We start from the raw sequence: 20,629 nt of genomic DNA on the forward strand, positions 1-20,629 counted from the left end.
ATTGTGTTAGCTCTGAGTAGAAAGGAAAAGGAAAGCCTCTATTTGGAAGTAATATAGAGTTGACTCCTGACTCTACCTACCCCTTTCCAGGTGTTTGACCTTAGCAGCTCAGCTATTCTCTTTGAAAGATTATGATTACTTGTGAAATGGAAATTTTTGCACAGTTGTGTTGTGGAGTACAAGATAACAATTTATATGTAAAATCTTCCAGTAAAATTCCTAGAACTTAGATAAAGCTATCATTTTATTAATTTATGTGTTATAGGTTATAAGTATGTTGATATAATTTCATTAACTCTACAAATCACTCCTAAGAGTGGTAGAACAGGTATCCCCCCCCCCCCCCTTAAAAAATGAAGAAATAGGCTGGTACCCCGTAGGGCATAGGATTTCTGGTATGTACTGTTTTAACAAATGGAACTATGGAGCAGTGGTTTAGGAAAAGGAAGCTGCTTTTACTTAACATTGTCTTATTTCTGGTTTGTCTTTACCTTGTGCCAGAATCAGATAACTACCTTGTGGCAGAATCAGATTAACTGAGGCTATTCCAGAACTATAAATCTTGGCCCCAAGGATATATTTTATTACTCCAAGAAAGACCTTGTGGGTTGAGATGTCAGAGTGCAGGGCTAACCTGTAAGTGAAAAGTTTTCTAATTGTGCCCCAAATTATTATACTTAGCAAATAATGTATTAGTCATTTGCAGTATAATGAATATAGCAAGAAACAATGGGGCCAGTGTTACTAAACTTCAGGTTACTATGAATTTTGAGAAACAAAATATGAAAAAGAAGAATGTTAACATTTAACCATAGAACAGAGCTAGCTTTTGTTTTTATCTAACATTGCAAAGTAAAGTTTTGCTTCTTATTTTTATTTTGGCTTAAGTAAGGGTTGTACCATATATAAATAGTGTTTTAATTCAATCAGATGACACAGGGCATATAGAAATAACTTTAATTAAAAAACTTACACAGAAGATTATAATATGTGACATGACAGAAAGATTTGAATTAATTGCTTGGACAACATGGGTTTGTCCAGTTTTTCTTTTTCTTTAAAAATAAATATACAGTGAAACTATAAGCAGAACTTAGTATTAAAATTTGAAATTTCTTCCCTTTGAAGGGAGTATAATATTCAATCCTTAACAAAAACTTAGTGTCAAATCCCACAGACTAGGCCAGCTGGCCAAGATTGTCAGTTACATGTATACTACAACTTGAATAACCTTTTTTATAGGAAAAAAGTGATTCTTATAAAATTGTCAACTTCCACATAGAAAAAATCGTATAGCTTCAAAAGGGATTTTCTGTAATATACACTCAAGTATCCAATATTGAAGCATTATTTGAAAGTTTTTAAATCTCTGGGATGCAAGACAGAATAGATGTGTATTTGACTAGAGTAATATGGCAAGGAATGATCAAATTAGTTTGAAATGTAACAGTGTTTTTAATTTTATACTAATAAGATTTTCCTGTCCATTTCAGTTGGTCTTTTCTCATCATGAGATACATCAAAGTTCTTAGAGCACAGTGAGAACTAAAATAAAGTTGGCAAACTCAGTTTGCATTTTCAAAGATGTGATAGTTTTAAAATGCATCAGTGTTTAACTCTACTTTGCTTGTCTTATACTGTTGAGAACAGAAAATAGCCTTTGCTTAGTCCAGCAGAAATCAGCGATTTCAAATCAGTGAGTATTGTGTTAACTGGTATAGGACTCCTACTTTAAGCTAAACATGTTTAAAAAAAAAAATTGCTTCTCCATAGTTGATATTTTTAGCTGTCTGTTTTCAGTGGAAACCTATGGTTCTTTATATATACTTGGCTTGTATTTCATGGGATAGTTCATATATGCATTTTCAGGTGGAGTAACTGCCAGTATTTTTTTGCTTTTTTGAAAACTACATGTGTGTATGCTATTCTATATTTACATATATATGTATATTTTAATATATCTGAGGCTATTTTAATTGTATTTATAGAAAAAAGGATAGCTGTCATTTGATCCACAGAGGTGTGTGTGTGTATGTGTGTAATTTTAAAAAAATTATTTACTCAGTAATATGATTAGACATCAAATTACATCAGTTAATTTCTTGGTGCTACAGATTTGTAATGATAAACATAAATGACTAGCACTTGTCTTTAGGTGAAAAGTTAATACTCCTGTGGTTTAAATAGAAGAAAAAAAAGGATGTATCTTGCCTGTTTCATAAACAGCATAAAGATTAATACCTGCAGTACATGCTCTTACTCTGAAATTGTGGCCTGGGGCAGGGGTGAGAACATTGCAAACAAGACTTTTTTTTTTTTTTTTTAACTCCTGTTTCTCCTTTAGGTACATAGTTTTCTTAACCAACCTGTCTTCCTGTCACCTATCGTTTTTAACATTTGTAAGTCCTAGATCAAAGGTTTTGTAATCTTCCATTCCGTCTGCTGACTGCGTTTTTGAATGGTGGCCATTCTCTGGTGCACTGGTACAGAAAACTTTGCTATGGAAAGCTGTGTTTGACCTTTCTCTCTGACCATTTTTTTCATCTTGGCATAATAAGCCTGCTGTGTCTTCATCCTTCAGTGGAAAAACCCGTTGCTCCCACCACAAACACTGAAAGGGAAAATATTTTCAGTTAAGTTTCATCTAATTTGTTTTGTTTTAAAGTCATTAAGTAATCTGTAAATGTCAAGTTTTTTAATAACTATTTTCTGTTCTTTTTGTACATAAATGCACAAATTTTCATTTGGACCTAGATACCTGACAATGCAAAGTGGAATGTACTAAGAATTGTTTAGTGAACTTTAGGATTTTTTTTTTTTTAACTTGGGACCTCTGCTGAGAAAATGAGACACTGCCATATGGCGCTCATCTTTATTTTCAGCCTAGAAGTCTTTGGAAGGGACTTTTGGAAAAGACTTCTACAAAACTTAAAAATGTTTTTTAAGTTTGATCTACTTCAGTAACTTGATTCTTACGTCATCATTATTGTTACGTTTTCCCTCCCCTAAGCTTTCTGCAACTTACCTACCAATTTCTATAGTCTCTACTTCTCCATTCTATACATGGTTCTTTTTCAATGCCTACTTTTATATCAGTGTTAGAAAATACTCCCCTTGAAGTAAGGCCTGATCTATAAGGAGACAAGTAAAAATCTTATATAAGTGGAGAAAGAGAAGTAGGAACTTAACATTTACTGTATACCAAGCGAATTCCATTAACCAAATTTGTTTTGTAGTCATACTTTCATAGAACACCCTCCCCTGTGATAAGTTACAAACAAGAGATTTAAAAGTTTGTAATTAATGGTGGACCCAGAATGCTAGAATACACATCATGATTCTTAACTAAGCTTTATATACTGGATTGTCTTTTACTGAGTTTGTTACGTAATGATGAATCCTTAATTTGAAATAAGTAGTTTCCATTAACAAGTAAAATTAAAAAGTTCAAAGGTAATTTAAAAAATTATCTACTCATGTATTGTACACCTACCTGAGTTTCTTGACTTCCATTTAATGACGGGGAGCCATGTGCACAGAGATTATGACTCTCTGAGGGAAGCTCGGGAGGACTTGGAGCAGCATAGTGCTGACCACTACCAAAGTCATTCAGATCGTCTTTCAAAAGCAAGTCTTGTCCTTCAACATTTTTACTATATGCTCTAACAAGAAAATTAAGAAAATATATAATTGTTAATTCTTGAGGTACTAACATTTTATGAACAACTCAAGGTGTCAAGAAATCAATTTGGTAGGTTTGTTTTTGTCTTTTTTCTTTTCTTTTCTTTTTGGTTAGCTTTTGCTTTTGTTTTTAGGAAGACAAAAAAGACCCTTGCAGTGTTCCTGAATTCCATGATTATTGTAATGCCAGCTAAGAAGGGCTCAATTCACATTTTCCTCTGTACCTCTGGAGAGTTATATATCTGGAATGTGGAGAAAGATGAGAATTGAATCTTGCATTTGATAACTTGGAACAAGAGATCTACAGCAAATCTGGACATTTTGAGTTCTAAGCAGAGAAATGCCACTTATCTAAAGTGACTACCAGACTCAACTTGATATTGCTGATGAGATATACCTGTGTTAAAAGTAATCAAACATAAATATAAAATAACATCCTCCATCTTTTTCAAAATTGTTCCAGGGAGTCTCTCAGATGTAAAATTATTATGTGTTTAGGCTATATTCTTCCGTTCTCAAAGTCTGTTTGTGTTCCTCAGAGGATTTGCTTTTTAGATTGGGCAGATTTCCTGAGAATATGTTTAAGAAAATGTATTTTTGAAGTAGTTCTGAAAAACACATTACCAGATTTTAATCCCCAGGAATGGGTTTGCTAACATTGAGATGTTACACTGAAATGACTATTTTTTTCTAGAGAGAATTTCCACTGTATTTATTCATTTAAATCTATTCCTGAGGCGAACAATGAGCCTGAGAAAGAATGGAGTAAAGTACAGAACTTTTCATGTCAGCATTATATAATTAGCCCCAGTATATTTTGAATATAAGTTTGAGTATATGAAGTGTTTCACCCTAGTGAATAAGGAAACTGATTTATATCATATTTGCTTCCACTGATTTATATCATATTTGCTTCCTTTTTAGTACTCTCCCTCAGAATTCATGCAGAATATTTCTTCATTCTGCATAGATTTCATAGTTGGGATTTTAAATTTATTACACCTGCCTGCTGTTCCTTCTATGCCACTTGCTTTGTTCCCACAGTGACCACCTGGTTTGTTCTCTTTCTTCATATTTTTTGTGTCTTAAGGAGAAGACTTCATCAGAAAGATCTTCTATCTGGAATTAGAAATAAAATTGCCTGTTTTTATCAAACATTTTGAAATAAGAGAACATGTTTCAAGTGGGTCTTCATCAAAGACAATATTAGGAAGATAATTCTTAAATGTAACCTAAACCAAGAGAATGATAATTATGAGAAAAGCTTAATATTCCCAAGAAAGGGAGTTAGAACTTGTAAAAAAATTTTACTCTTCGGTCATTTTTTGAAGACTTATATCTAGATTACAAATGGGTTCACAGTGTTTTCCACTTGCCACAGTTTATATAAAATAACCTTTTTCTTAGACATTCTTAAATCTTAACTTTATTCATTTAACAGTTTTTAATTGCCCATTATGAACCACATACTGTTCTACAAACATTAATATCAAAGAAAAATAATGATTGTTTGAAATAAATCAGAATTAATTTATTGAATGACTTATCTGGAGTTTTAAGCTGGATAACTGCTTTGATAGTGGAATTTAAAATTTGGCTTTCCTGGGAATGGTCATTCTGAAGAATGAGTTGAGGATATTAAAAGATAAAGTTTGATACTGAAAAACAAGACTATTTATTCTTTATAAAAGATTGTTACTTGACAGAAGCAGAGTGTCTTCTAGACTGCTTCTAAAGCCTGTCACTTTGGAATTAGTTTGGTTATAAAGTATTTTCCCCTTTTAATTGTTCTTGTCCTAATATAAGTTTTACCCAAACAGGTCTACAATATCTTACCTGTAATTCCCAAATCTAAAAATCTGAAAAAATGTTTTTCATAATTGATGACATAGCCTGACTTGAAATAACATGAGAGTATTTTTAGTCTTTATCCCATTTACTGGCTATTTAACTACACAAACGTTAATGTTTGATTATGAGAACTCTCCTAGACTTCCTACAGCTAATAGATAACATATGTAACATGTTACTCAAGTCTAAAAACTTACAGATTCAAAAATATTCTGGAGAGATCTCCAGAGAAGATGGCGGCTTAGTAAGGCGCGCAGGTCTTAGTTCCTCCTCCAGAACAACTACTAAAGAACTAGAAACAGTACAGAACAGCTCCCAGAGCCACGACAGAGACCAGACACACAGCGTACCCCATTCTGGAACGGCTGGACCGGCTAAGAGACTCCGCTGCGGTGAGGTCCCCGAGAGGCGCGCACTTCCCTGGGCCGCGGCGCTGGTGGCCGGAGCCCCTCCCTTCCTCCTTCCTGGGTCGGCTGGGAGCTTTGGATCAGCGGTTCCCCAAGCCGCGGCGGCCGGCGCCCCTCCCCCAGGCACGGCTTCCCGGGCCAGCTGGGAGCCTCGGATCGGCAGTTCCCCAAGCCGCGGTGGCCAGCGACCGGAGCCCCTTCCACACATGCGGCTTCCCGGGCTGGCTGGGAGCTTTGGATCCGCGGTTCTCCAAGGCTGGCGACCCTCCCCCACAGGCAACTTCCCGAAGGGAAAGGAAAGAGTCTCCAACAGTAGTAGAGACTGAGTCCAACCTAACACCAATAGTGGCATTAATGAACAACTTCTGACTACTAAAAATAGGCCCTCAGCTCAGGCAAAACTGATCAAGGCGGAAGTCACCGATTGGGCTAACTGAAAAAGAGGAAAGGGGGCAAAACAGAGCCTTCTGCGGCTGTTACTATGGAGGCTTCGTTGTCTTGGGGCTCAGCGCTGGGATTACACAGGTTGCAACTGCCCCGAACGCAGAAACAGGCTGCTTTCAGGGCTCTCTACCACCTGAACCTTCCCCACGGGAGGGGTGAAACGCAACTCAGGTGGAATCCCTTTCTCAAGGAATTCAGATCCCAGGACTTCATAATTTGAAGCCATTAAAACCAACCTACAACCTTTCCTCTGTCTCCACCACACACCCAGCAGCGAGAGTCTTCCAAAGTTAAAGGAGCCACAACATCTTTTGCTGATGGGACCCGCAGACAGACAAGCACCACATACTGGGCAGGATAAGAAAAACAGAGCCCAGAGACTTCACAGGAAAATCTTTCAACCTGCTGGGTCCCACACTCAGGGAAATCTGATTAAATGCCCAGACGCCAGCAGAAAATAACAAGTCACACCAGGAAAACTGAAGATATGGCCCAGTCAAAGGAACAAACCAATAGCTCAAATGAGATACAGGAGCTGAAACAGCTAATTCAGAATATATGAACAGAAATGGAAAACCTCTTCAAAAACCAAATCAGTAAATTGAGAGAGGACATGAAGAAGGCCCATTGGGATCAACAAAAAGAAGAAATGGAAAGTCTGAAAAAACAAATCACAGAACTTATGGGATTGAAAGACACAGTAGAAGAGATGAAAAAAACAATGGAAACCTACAATGGTAGACTTAAAGAGACAGAGGATAGAATTAGTGAACTGGAGGATGGAACATCTAAAATCCAAAAAGAAACAGAAACTATAGGGAAAAGAATGGAAAACTTTGAGCAGGGGCTCAGGGAACTGAATGATAATATGAAGCGCACAAATATACGTGTTGTGGGTGTCCCAAAAGGAGAAGAGAAGGGAAAAGGAGGAGAAAAACTAATGGAAGAAATTATCACTGACAATTTCCCAACTCTTATGAAAGACCTAAAATTACAGATCCAAGAAGTGCAGCGCACCCCAAAGAGAATAGACCCAAATAGGCATTCTCCAAGACACTTACTAGTTAGAATGTCAGAGGTCAAAGAGAAAGAGAGGATCTTGAAAGCAGCAAGAGAAAAACAATCCATCACATACAAGGGAAACCCAATAAGACTATGTGTAGATTTCTCAGCAGAAACCATGGAAGCTAGAAGACCGTGGGATGATATATTTAAATTACTAAAAGAGAAAAACTGCCAACCAAGACTTCTTTATCCAGCAAAATTGTCCTTCAAAAATGAGGGAGAAATTAAAACATTTATAAACAAAAAGTCACTGAGAGAATTTGTGACCAAGAGACCAGCTCTGCAAGAAATACTAAAGGGAGCACTAGAGACTGATACGAAAAGACAGAAGAGAGAGGTGTGGAGAAGAGTGTAGAAAGAAGGAAAATCAGATATGATATATATAATACAAAAGGCAAAATGGTAGAGGAAAGTATTACCCAAACAGTAATAACAGTAAATGTTAATGAACTGAATTCCCCAATCAAAAGACATAGACTGGCAGAATGGATTAAAAAACAGGATCCTTCTATATGCTGTCTACAGGATACACATCTTAGACCCAAAGATAAACATAGGTTGAAAGTGAAAGGTTGGGAAAAGATATTTCATGCAAATAACAACCAGAAAAGAGCAGGAGTACCTATACTAATATCCAACAAATTAGACTTCAAATGTAAGTTGAAAGAGACAAAGAAGGATACTATCTACTAATAAAAGGAACAATTAAACAAGAAGACATAACAATCATAAATATTTATGCACCGAATCAGAATGCCCCAAAATACGTGAGGAATACACTGCAATCACTGAAAAGGGAAATAGACACATCTACCATAATAGTTGGAGGCTTCAATTCCCCACTCTCATCAATGGACAGAACATCTAGACAGAGGATCAATAAAGAAACAGCATTTGAATATTATAATAAATGAGCTAGACTTAACATTTATAGGACATTACACCCCATAACAGCAGGATACACCTTTTTCTCAAGTGCTCATGGATCATTCTCAAAGATAGACCATATGCTGGGTCACAAAGCAAGTCTCAACAAATTTAAAAAGATTGAAATCATACACTACACTTTCTCGGATCATAAAGGAATGAAGTTGGAAATCAATAATAGGCAGAGTGCCAGAAAATTCACAAATACGTGGAGGCTCAACAACACACTCTTAAACAACCAGTGGGTCAAGGAAGAAATTACAAGAGAAATTAGTAAATATCTCGAGGCAAATGAAAATGAGAACACAACATATTGAACAACCAACTTTGACTCAAGAAGAAATAGATGACCTCAACAAACCAATCACAAGTAAAGAAATTGAATCAGTCATTCAAAAGCTTCCCAAAAAGAAAAGTCCAGGACCAGACGGCTTCACATGTGAATTCTACCAAACATTCCAGAAAGAATTAGTACCAACTCTGCTCAAACGCTTCAAAAAAATCGAAGTGGAGGGAAAGCTACCTAATTCATTCTATGAAGCCAACATCACCCTCCTACCAAAACCAGGCAAAGATATTACAAAAATATTCTGGCTCTAAGATTCTGAATATGGCATTGTAGTATGTCTGAATAGTAAAACAGTCTCCTCATGTAGAGATATATCAGAGTACTGAGGATAAATGTGGATATTCACATAAATTCAGTATTTCCAAAACTCACATAAACAAATTTTTATAAATGATGATGGTTTATATTTATATTCCCCTTTAGTTCCTTGAATATCCAAGTAAGCAGGTTCATAATATATGGTATTCAATTATCCATTAATTGAATGGCAGCTTACCTCTTCTCCACCTAAATTATGTTCATCCAGAGGCTGAAGAACAACCATCCTCCAGCTGTTGAAAATACAAACCAGTTTCAAATAGCTTTTATTTGTCTAAATTTAGTAATTTTATCCTCTAAGCACAGCTAAACACAATAGAGTTTTTTTCCTTGAGACTCCTATACTTCAAATGGTCTTTTTAAAAATATATTTTTTAAGCTTTTTATTATTTATTTTCTAACTTATAGGAAAGTTGCAAAAACAATACATAGACCTCCATTATACCCCCTAAAAACAAATATTTTAGTGTAGAAGGATAAAGAGAAGATGAGGCTTTATTTTTGGCCCCTTCAGTCTCTTCTGCGGAGTTGCATTTTTAATTTTCCTAATGGTACATTGATTTTGAATTAAGTCAGTGGTTTAGTATGCTAGTAATCTGCTTTAGCCAAAAAACAAAACAAAAAACCCTGATTTACAGCATCTGCCAGCTTCCTTGAGGTAATGCCTCTTAATGGTTTTACGACTGGCTCAGAGAATTTCTTTGTATTTAACAACTGGGTCTGCCATAAGCCAGCTCCAGCATATGCCTGCAACTTGAAAAATATTTGTTGCTTTAGAACATCATAACCAAAAATGTTATTTTTAAGTAAGATAAATCAGATTCTCTGTAGGAGTTCTTATTATACCTTACAATTATCATAATCCTCATAAAGTAATTATGAGGTGTAATAATTGAAATTAGGTAGAAAAGAGATGGGTGGTGGTTACTGCAGAGTCTCCCAGGTCAGTTCTCTTTACAACCTTTCAACTTCTGGGTGCCAGATTCAAATTCTTAAGAAACTGCTTTCCTCATTGCTATAAAATTTCACTACACCAATAGTATGAAATAGATCTGTGTATGGCATTCAAAAACCTTAATTATCTGGTTCTAACTTTTTTTTCTAGCTTTACCTCCTTTTATCACCCTATACAAAAACGTCATTCTCTGCCTAAGCCTTGTGTAGTGAGTTGTTTTGATACCTCTGTTGTGGTTTTCTCCTTATGTGAAGACCCTTTTCTACCTTCCCGAGGGCCCTCCTCCATGGATGTCTTCTCAGATCTTCCCGTTCTGGTTCTTACTGATCTCCTTTGAACACATCTATTTCTTTCTTTCTTTTTTTTTTTTTTTTGCATGAGCAGGCACTGGGAATTGAACCTGTGTCTTCAGCCTGGCAGGTGAGAACTCTACCTGCTGAGCCATCATGGCCAGCCCAGAACACATCTTTTTAATGTGTTGATTGCAGACTTGGCAAAAAATAAAAAATAAAAATCTTGTTTTTGTTATTAAAGGCGTTACTCTCTTACAACTACCCATGCAGAGTCCATGCAAAGTAGTTCTTTTATCTTTGAATTATTTTTGAAAGCTTGTACAAACCTCCATCTTTCAGGGCTTGGATTGTTTGTTACAGTAGTCATATATGTACACACACACACACATCTATAAAGTATTTAAATAAATATATATACATCTAAAGTACCTCTTAGTGTATATACATAACATCACCTAAATATCATTGGATGAAGTGACTCCAAGACCAAGAATGCTAAAGTAAATAATTCGAGAAATTTCCAATTCTTAATAAGAACTGAAAAGTTTACTGGGGTTCCATATGGCACTGTTTCTTCAGTTCATACTGAAGATCTAATGTAAAGGTGTCTTTTACCAGTTGTCCTCCATGGTTATACAAGTGCAAAAGGAAGTGCAGCACACTTTCTGCATTTACCTTTATGTTAAAATTCTAACTTCATTCTCAGATGCTCAGTTTACCAAAGCAAAAGAAGAAGGAAAAATCATGTAAGTATACATACCTTGGAGTAAGTATTTCCTTATATTGGAGTTTCTCCAACTTAGCTGGAGCCACTAATGACATGGGAATCACTATATTATCTATGTCATAAGAGCTCTCACTTCTCAACCTCCGTCTTGCAGTATTCTGCAAAACAGGATTACAGTAGTTTTACAGCAGTATCTTTAGTTATCTTTGATGATACACTCCTTTCATGATAAATACAAAATATGACTGTGCATCAGTTACACATTTTTTAAAAATCTAGCTTTAAAATGCTAAGGAAGGCAAGAAGGCATATCCATCTTCAGTAAACCTCAATAATCTCTTGATATACAATATATATAAACTTATTTAAGACCATCAAACTCCTTCAAATGTAAAACTTTTACCAAAAAAGGTTAACATAAAGTATTCTAAGTGTCAATAAAACAGTAATTTTATAAACTTTATTAGGAAAGAATATGAAATATTTTTGGTGAGCCATTTACTATTTTCATTTGTGTGTCTTGGTCCTTGAGCTGAATTTACACTGTCCTTTTTTTTTTTAATCTCCCACTTTTCTACTTCTCTACTTCCCTGGCCACTTAACAAAAAACAGTAAGAACAAGACAAGGGCTGAACTGTTATTAGCAAGACCATTTAGATTCATGCTAGAGAAAAAACTTAAAAGTTTTAACACACATATTATATATATATGTATGTATAATTAACCAACTTAATTACTTCCAAATAGGATAGTTTTAAATATACTAATGTGTGCTAGTACATGAGGGCTGTCATAGATTAGCTGGATTGGCAAAATGGTCTATGATACAAATTTTTTAAAGCTTGTTTTAGAAGGTTTGTTATGCAATTTTACAAACTTAACATACAAAAATAACCTACTTGTGATGATGAATTCTGCGTTCTTGATATAGCACTGACATTAGTAGCGGCAGTAAAATTGCTATGGGATCCTGATTCAATGCGTTGAAAAGCAAATTCTTCAGATCTGTTTCTTTCTCCTGCAATGGAAAGAACCATTGAGAATGTCACACATTCAAAGTGGCTGTTAGGTCTTATCTATTAGAATTATTTTCTTAATCTAGATGACAAGTGATTTCCTATTGCTTGTGATTTTTTTAAATGTCTCAGAAAATAAAAACATTAAAGAAACAAAAAAACCTTACACGTTCCCACCATAATTATTTCCATTTTCTGGGATCTTGCTAGTCCTTATCCAATACATCTCATATATTTTTAATTTCATCCCCTCCTTCAACTCTTTGTTCTTATTTTCTATAACTCCTATTAATCAGAGACTGGTTCTTCAGGACTGACCCTCTTAATTTTTTCACCTATTCTCATTGTTTTCAAATCTTTTTCCAGGAGATTTCCTTGACTTTATCTTCTGACCATGCTATTTGTGTGTGTGTGTGTTTGTGTGTTTTACTCCTATTATAGAGTACTAAGTTTCAAAAGTTCTTTTGCCATAGTGATTTTTTTTTTTTTAAATAATATCCTGTTCTTGTGTCATGGGTGAAATTTTCTTTTCTTTGAGGAAATGAAATAAGTTTACTTCTACTCTTGGGATTTTCTCTTTCCTCCAAATTCCTTTTTTTATTTCATGTTTTGCTTCTTTGTGAGTATATATTTGTTCACTTTCTTACTGCCCTTTATTTTTAGTATGCATCTTAAAAAAAGGATATTTTTCTATATAATATAAATAGCATTACTATTTTTTTTAGTAATACCTAGTACCGAGTCCATATTCAAATTTCTCCAGTTGTTAAAAATGTCCTTTATAACTAATTTGTTCAAATAAGGATTCACACACTGAAACTGCTTATTGTCTCCAAGTACTGATAACCTAGAATATCACATTCTTCATGACACTGACCTGTTAAAAGACTGGATCAGATGTTCTGTGCTTTTGAAATTTTCTAGTTATTTCTCTATAGTATATCATTTTACTTCTTCCTCTATCCCTGTTTATCCATCAAACTGGAAGTTACATCTAAAGTTAATTCAAGTAAAACATTTCCCATCTTGGGTCATTTATATTTCATAATATAAACTATTAGGAGACACAAGTTTTCCTGTGCTTTGGCCTTGAGTATATGTAAGTTCCTCAAAAGCATGGTGAACCCTCATTTGCCTATTCTTCAAGAGTGAAGCAATAAAAAGTATAATGATAGCTCTGCACATGGTAGGAGTTTGTTAATTTTGTGCCACACTGTAGGTGACCAGGTAATGATTACGAGATAGTGGCATGATGGGATTTCCAGAAAGAGTACAGGTTAATAAATCTATCACGTGTAACGAGTCTAGATATAATTAGTTTTTAATATATCCTTGGATATGCTATTGCATTACATCTGGAGGATACCTGAGGAATGTATATAATATTAAATCCACTGCAACAGTGAATGAGAACTGAAAGGTTATATAATTTGCTATTCAGTATATACCCTGCCAGGGTTCTTTTTTATATGGCAACTACCTCGTCCCAAATCCCCACAAGAAGCCCACTTTGTATTACTAGGAGAGGCCTAGTTTCCGAAGATACTTCAATTAGTAATCTTGGAATTATAAGTTTATAAGCTTCTAAGGGGGCTTGAATTAGGCAACTGAGTTACCTCAGTTGAATTTGGTTCAATTTCAAAAACTCAAGTTGGTACACTTGAGTAATCTGCAGTGTACCAACACCTCCAGAATAGTTAATAGAACTAGTAATAAATTTCTGTAAGACAACATTTTATTGACCTAATGAGGGCAAAACACAGTATCTGAGCCTGAGTCCTGTCCAAAGAGACCAGCTGGCATAAGATAACTCTAGTCAGGGAACATAGGAAGGAAATACTTAATTGTCATAAAGTGGACAGATACGATACCCAATCCACAAATACTTCTAAGTTGATTACATGATATACTGTTTAATATTCATAGAATTATGCATGTTTTGTGTAACTAGTGACTCTTCTGAATGATAAACTCTTTAAGGCAAGGTTCTTTGTAGACTTAAGAGTTTTTAGATTTTCAATTTTTCACACTAGTGGTTTTAATGTACCTATTGCTGTTTCACTCAAATGTCTTTTCTTTCTTCCTTGTAGCAGTTGTGCAGGAGATTCTGACCTTATTTGAGGTTTACATGTAGGTGAATATCCATTTCTCCATTGATTCAGAGAAGTACTACAAACTGAAATGGAAAGAAAGAAAATGTGAAGTTATAGCTCTCTTACAAACATAGATAATGAAAACGTTAATCTCTTTTACTTACTATATTGAAATACCAGTTCAAAATTACATATAATGAAATAAATATTATATACCGGATGGAAAATTCTTTAAGAATGCAGAATGGAGTTCCTGTATTTTCTCTGTTATTTGAAGGAGACATATAAAAGTGATCTATTTGAAAAGTCTTCCAAATTTCAAAATTTTGTGGAGAATTAGGATTGGTTCAGATTTGTAAATCTTGGCTAAACATAATCCTTAAATTAGTTCCTGTTTATCCTTGAATCTGGACAAAGTCAAATTCTGCAGGGTCACAATAGACTGGGACTCCTCGAGAGTGGATTATATCTATCTCTGATGGTGCCTAGCACCATCCTTCCACTTTTTAAAAGAATAACTTTAACGTAACTTTAAGTCACTTAACATCCCTGTGCCTCAGTTGCCTCATTTGTAAAACAGGGATAATAGCAGCTATTTTAGGGTTATGAAGATGAAATGAGTTAATTCACATGAATGTCCTTAGAAGGATGTGTGACATGAGTTCAATAAATGTTAGTTGTGTCATTATCATTACTTTCTATTTGGACCCTATATGTATTTCCAACTAGATTAATAACCAAATTGACTTCTTTTTTTGAAGGCATGGAGACATGGAAAGTAATGAAAAAATAAATGCATAGACTGAAGTGCCAACCTCTTCCCCACATGAAATAAACATAAAAAGCATGGCCTACCAACAGACCAGGACTCTGGTCTCAAGATGTCAAAGCACCTAAAGATGATAGACAAATGTTTTTACATACATACATGCACAGATGTGCACCTATATATCCACAATTGCAAGCATAAAAAGGAATTTGTTAGTATAGTATAATTTGTGAGGAATCTTTGATAGACTAAAGCTAAATGGATTTGAAGAGGAAATGAAGCAGAAGTACATGGGAAAATACTGTCACAAAATATGGCAATACAAAAGATGCTCTAGACCTGTAAGAGATGGAAACTTGGGAGCAGTACAATTATTTTCAGAAACTGATATGATACAGTTATCTGTTTCAAAAGATTTAAAAATCTGAGGATTTAGGGCAGAGGAATGAATGGGTTGGTGGGAGAGGACATTGCTCAAGAGTTTCCCTTTGAAACATGTCTGTGTATCCCCAACTCACTCAGAAAATAGTATAGAATGCAAATCTCTATACTTCCCATCAAGAGAGACCCATAAACAGCAGTGGTAGAACAGTCTTAACAGGGACTCTGAGCTTTAATCCAATCTAAAAATTTGGGGAATATCAATTCAAAACTTTTTTTAAAAAGGTACAAACAACTAATGAACAACTCAAGATAATAGAGAAGAATTGGACAAAAGATAAAGAAATAGAAGACTTTGGTACTACTATAAGCCAACTAGACTTAACAACACTCCCCTCAACAATAGCTGAATACATAGTCTTCTCAAGTGTTAATGGAACGTTATCCAGGAAGGACCATATGTCAGGCCAAGGAAGTCTAATAAATGTTAGAAGACGGAAATCATACAAAGTATCTTCTTTGACCACAATGGAATGAAATTAGAAGTCGAAAGAAAATGGAAAATTCACTAATATGTAGACATAAAAAACACAGCCAACAGGTCAAAGGAGAAATCACAAGTGAAATGAAAATGAAAAAACAACTACCAAAACTTAACAGATGAAGTGACGGTGGTACTAAAACAGAAAAAGAAAAGTCTCAATAATTTAACCTTCTACCTTGATGAACTATGAAAAAAACAAAAAGCAAACCCAAAACAAGCAGAAGGAAAGAAACACAAGTTTAAAGTGGAGAATCGATGAAACCAAAAGTAGGTTCTTTGAATAGATCAACAAAATAAACAATTTTAGAAATAGGCTGACCAAGAAGAGAAAACTCAAATTACTAAAATCAGGAAAAAATGGGGACATTACACGAAATAAAAAGGATTATAAGAGAATACTATGAACAATTGTATGCCAAGAGAGAATCTAGATGAAATGGACAAATTCCTAGAAATAGTCTGTGAAAACTGACTCAAGACGAAAGAAATCCTTCATAGACTTAAGAAGGATATTGAATCAGTAATCCAAAGAATTTCAAAAAAAGTCCAGGACCAGAAGGCTTCACTGGGGAATTCTATCAACTTTTAAAAAAACAATATCAGTTCTTCCAGACTGCCAAAAAAATAGAGGGGGAGTCAGTATTTCCTAACTCATTTTTAAAGGCCCATCTTACCAGACTGTCTACAGACCACAATGAATATACATGCAAAAATCCACAAAATGCTAGGAAATTAAATCCTACAGCATATTAAATGGGTTATACACCACGACTAAGTAATTCTAATCCTAAATACATATCTAAAAGAATAGAAAACAGGTTTTCAAACAAAAATTCATAAACAAATGTTCATAGCAGCATTTTTCACAGTAGCCAAAAGTACAACCAATACAAATGTCTACCTTATGAGTGGATAAACTATAGAATATTCATAAATGGAAACAGAATACTGATAACAACATGAACCTTGAAACACGTGATGTGAAAGCCAGATATAAGAAGCAAAATAATTGTATGATTTCATTTATATGAAATGTAAAGAATAGGCAAATTCATAGGTAAACTAGTAATTGCTAGGAACTCGGAAGAGGCAAGAGGAACTGACTGCTTAATGGGAATGGCGCTTCTTTTAGGGGTAATGAAATCAGTCTGTTGGAATTAGGTAGTGATGGTGGCTAGAAGTCAATGAATTATAAAAGTTAAAATTGTGACTTTTATGTGAATTTTGCCTCAGAAAAATAGTGGAACATTAATAGACTACAAATAGGTCTTTAGAATAACCTTTTGCCAACAAATAGGCAAAAAAGATCCATTAGAGAGATCTCAGAAGTGGAAAATAAAACTGTAGAAATTTAAAAACCAAATCATCAATAATTGGGCTGAAGAACAGAATGGATACAACTGAAAATCAAAATTAGTGAACTGAAAGAGAATAACAACATAAAGGAATAAGGACAACTTAAATGGGGTAAGAAAAGGAGAGAGCTGAAAGGATGAAGAGGAGGCAATACCTGACAACCAAGAATTTTTCCAGAGTCAATTATATTAATCCAAAGATTCTGAAGAATTTCAACAAAGCAAGTGAAAAAAAATCAACCATGTAACACATCAAACATAAAGATATCCTAAAAGATACCAGAGAAGGGATAGTAAAATTACTGCAAAGGAATGAGAATCAGATTGAAACTTCTCTTCAGCAAAACTAGATGCAAGAAAACAAAAGAAGCAGTTACTAAAGAGCTGAGGAAAAGTGGAATAGGCAGAAGGTTGGAGATGGTCTCCAAGGTTTCCTACCACTTGAAAAGATCAACAGAAATGAAGTTAAATAGAAAACAAAATAAGATGGCAGGAATAAATCTAAACTCATTCTAAAATGTATACCTGCCTGCCATTTGTAGATATTAAAAACGTTGGTGCCCCTAGTTTTAATGAAAACTTTTTGCTGGAGGATTAAACAAATCTCAGACAACTGAATCCTTGGTTGTCTTCTAAAACCACACCAAAGTTGTGAAGAAAATTTAATCTTGACAAAAGGTGATGTTTTTCGTCATATTTTATTCAAGATTTTCTTCACATCATTTTCCCTCTTTGGTCTCATAAGGTTGTAATGGAATTTTTTAAACAGTGGGAATTCACAATCTCAGCTTTAACTCCACACATTCCCTTTATCTATTCTATTGACTAAAAACCCTCCAAGCCTTATAACTTGCTCTCCCAAACCCTCTCCTAGATTCCATCCTAAAACACTATACCTTGACTCAGAATCTCCCATATTTCCTGTCTTCCCTTCCTTTCCTTTCATGTATTCATTCAATAACTATTTATGTGAAACCACTTACTTGCTAGGCACTTGTATTGGATGCTGGGGATACAGTGGTGAGCAAAAACAGACATAGCCCCTGCCCTTTATGTAGTGTGCAGGCACTGATCAATCTCAAAAAATGTAAGTAAAATGCAATTGTAGCATGTGATAAGAGGAGAGAAGTACAAGATGTTAGTGAAGGTATATGATAGAAAGATCTGACCTAGGAGAGCACTAAGAAACACTTTCCCATATGAAGTGATGGATTTGAAAAATGAACAGAAATAGTTGGTGGAATAGGGAAAAGTATTCCAGGAAGAGAACAGCAATTACAAACAATCAGGGCCATTGGGAACAGGACAAATTTGACTGCCAGCCATATAGTGGGGAGGGAGGGAGTATGGTGAAGAGCCTTGAAGCAAACAGGAGCCACTCTATGTAATATAGGGCGTTAGGTGTCTGGTTTCAGTTAATTTTCCCTCTATCAAGTGTTTTAGAGGGATAGGGAATGGGAGTCCATTGTGACAAAAGTAGATTTGTACTTTGAAAAGACTTATCTGGCTACAGTGTTTGCCAGGGAAGTTGATTAGGAGGTGATTTATGTAGTTTGCATAGAAGGTCATTAGGTTTTATGTAAACCCAAAATTTCTCTAATAATTTTTTTTTAAAGAGGTCATTAGGTTGGATTGTGAAACTGGTAGAAATGAAGCCAGAAGGAGCAAATTTGAGAGATGTATGATCACATTGACAACTTGGCAATGGTTTAGATGTGATTGTGAATGAAGAAGACACTTTTTCATTTATTTCCTCTTGAAAAAAAATTTTTAGCATAATTTCAGACTTAAAGAAAACTTGTAATAATAAAAATTCCCATATACCCCTTTACTCACATTCCCCAGATGTTAACATTTTATTGTTTTTACTTCATCTCTTCCTTTCTCAATTCAAATGACACTGAATTGTTAGCCTGATGCCCCTTAATGCCTAAATATTTTAGTGTATTTCTCAAAAACAAATTCTCTTATACAGCCACAAAATTAACAAAATCAAGAAAGTGATAGTATTAGCTAGTTTATAGCTCTTATTCATATTTCACCAATTATCTCTATAATGTTCTTTATAGAAAATTCCAAGTCACTGCATTCAGTTGTCATGTCTCTTTAAAATCTCTGTATCTGAAACAGTTCCATGGTCTTTCCTTGCCTTTTCATTACCTCGACTATTTTTCATTACCTCAACTATTTTGATGAGTACAGGCCTCTTAAATTGGCTTGTCTGGTGTTTTTTCATGATGAGGCTCATCAATTATTCATTCTTCAACCCATTGCACTTGGGCTTTTCCCTTTGTCTTTGTTGCCTAAAGACAAGGCCATTATGATTGCCAAATCTAATGGATGGCTCAGGATAAATCCAAACTCTTTGGTGTGGAACACAGGTCTGCCCACTTCATAGTCTACTACTTAGCCTCATGCAATTTACCTTCCAAGAAAACTAAATTGTTTGTATATCCTTGGACATATCACAATGTTTCCTTGAACATACCCATACCACAATGTTCCATGCCTCCATCCAAAGCAGGTGTTTGCTTTATCATTTAAAATCTTTTTACTCAAAATGGGCCCACAATATTCTACAAGTAGTTCATCTGCAAAATCTGAGAGACTGATTTGGAACTCTCGCTCTTCTCTGTAAATCCCAGTTAAGTGAATCTACACAATGGCATCACTGTTCTTCTGGAGTTTTTTTCGTTGCCCTTTCCCCTTTACTCTTAACCTTCTCTTCTGCCTTCCCCTAAGTACTCCCACTTCTTTTTTATAGGATATTTTTATTATACATCTGTGCCCACTGCACTATATGATTTTGTGCATCTGCTTTCCCCAATACAGTATAATTGAGTTCTTTTAATTCGCCTTCAATTCCTCAACACTTATTTTGTCTACCTGGCCTACAGTAAGTGTTCCATAAATGCTGAACTCTAGTTTTACCTAATTCTCTAAGAAATCAGTAACAATAAAAGAAAAATTAATGACCAGCTATTTAACCAAACAGATACTTATACAGAATAAACCTAATAAATGCTTAATTATTTGAGGTGGGAGTAGGAGGGAATGAGAGATTGGGTTACGAAAGGAGAAATAAGTAGATATTTCATTGATTTGCTTAATAGTACTGCTATATTCAACTCAAATGCATTCCATTCCTATCTTTCAATTTCTTATTACTAACATGTTACTACACTGTTGATACATTAATTGTGCCTAATCCATTTATACTGCCTTGATGTTTTAAGTCCAATAAACAGTACAGCTACATTAGAAGAAAAATAATCATCTAATTCACCAGTCTAATAAGAAATAATTTTTTTTCATATTACCTTTCAGTCATATATATATGTATATTTCATAATGCATACATGTATAATACACTTCAAATATGAAACAATTCATGATTTCATTTAGAATGAATGTATGACTATAGTTTCTTTTTATGTCATAAATCACTCTTCAT

At 34.7% G+C, this 20,629-nt stretch overlaps 1 protein-coding gene across 6 annotated transcripts in view; it reads right to left on the bottom strand.

Moving 5' to 3' along the window:
* Nucleotides 1-2,256: 2,256 nt before the first annotated feature.
* The window catches only part of KANSL1L (KAT8 regulatory NSL complex subunit 1 like), a 169,914-nt gene continuing 151,541 nt past the window's right edge, over nt 2,257-20,629 (bottom strand). For 5 of the 6 annotated variants that reach the window (XM_077154961.1, XM_077154957.1, XM_077154959.1 and 2 more), the window contains 7 exons: nt 14,081-14,209; nt 11,917-12,035; nt 11,051-11,175; nt 9,221-9,275; nt 4,688-4,800; nt 3,494-3,662; nt 2,257-2,611 (listed from right to left, as the gene is read on the bottom strand). In XM_077154961.1, coding sequence (XP_077011076.1) covers nt 2,378-2,611; nt 3,494-3,662; nt 4,688-4,800; nt 9,221-9,275; nt 11,051-11,175; nt 11,917-12,035; nt 14,081-14,209 — 944 coding nt within the window. In that variant the 3' untranslated portion in view covers nt 2,257-2,377. The remainder of the gene's footprint in view (nt 2,612-3,493; nt 3,663-4,687; nt 4,801-9,220; nt 9,276-11,050; nt 11,176-11,916; nt 12,036-14,080; nt 14,210-20,629) is intronic. The other variant, XM_077154962.1, reaches the window with a different exon arrangement.

This window comes from Tamandua tetradactyla, chromosome 3 (assembly GCF_023851605.1).
Source record: "Tamandua tetradactyla isolate mTamTet1 chromosome 3, mTamTet1.pri, whole genome shotgun sequence".
NCBI lineage: Eukaryota > Metazoa > Chordata > Mammalia > Pilosa > Myrmecophagidae > Tamandua > Tamandua tetradactyla.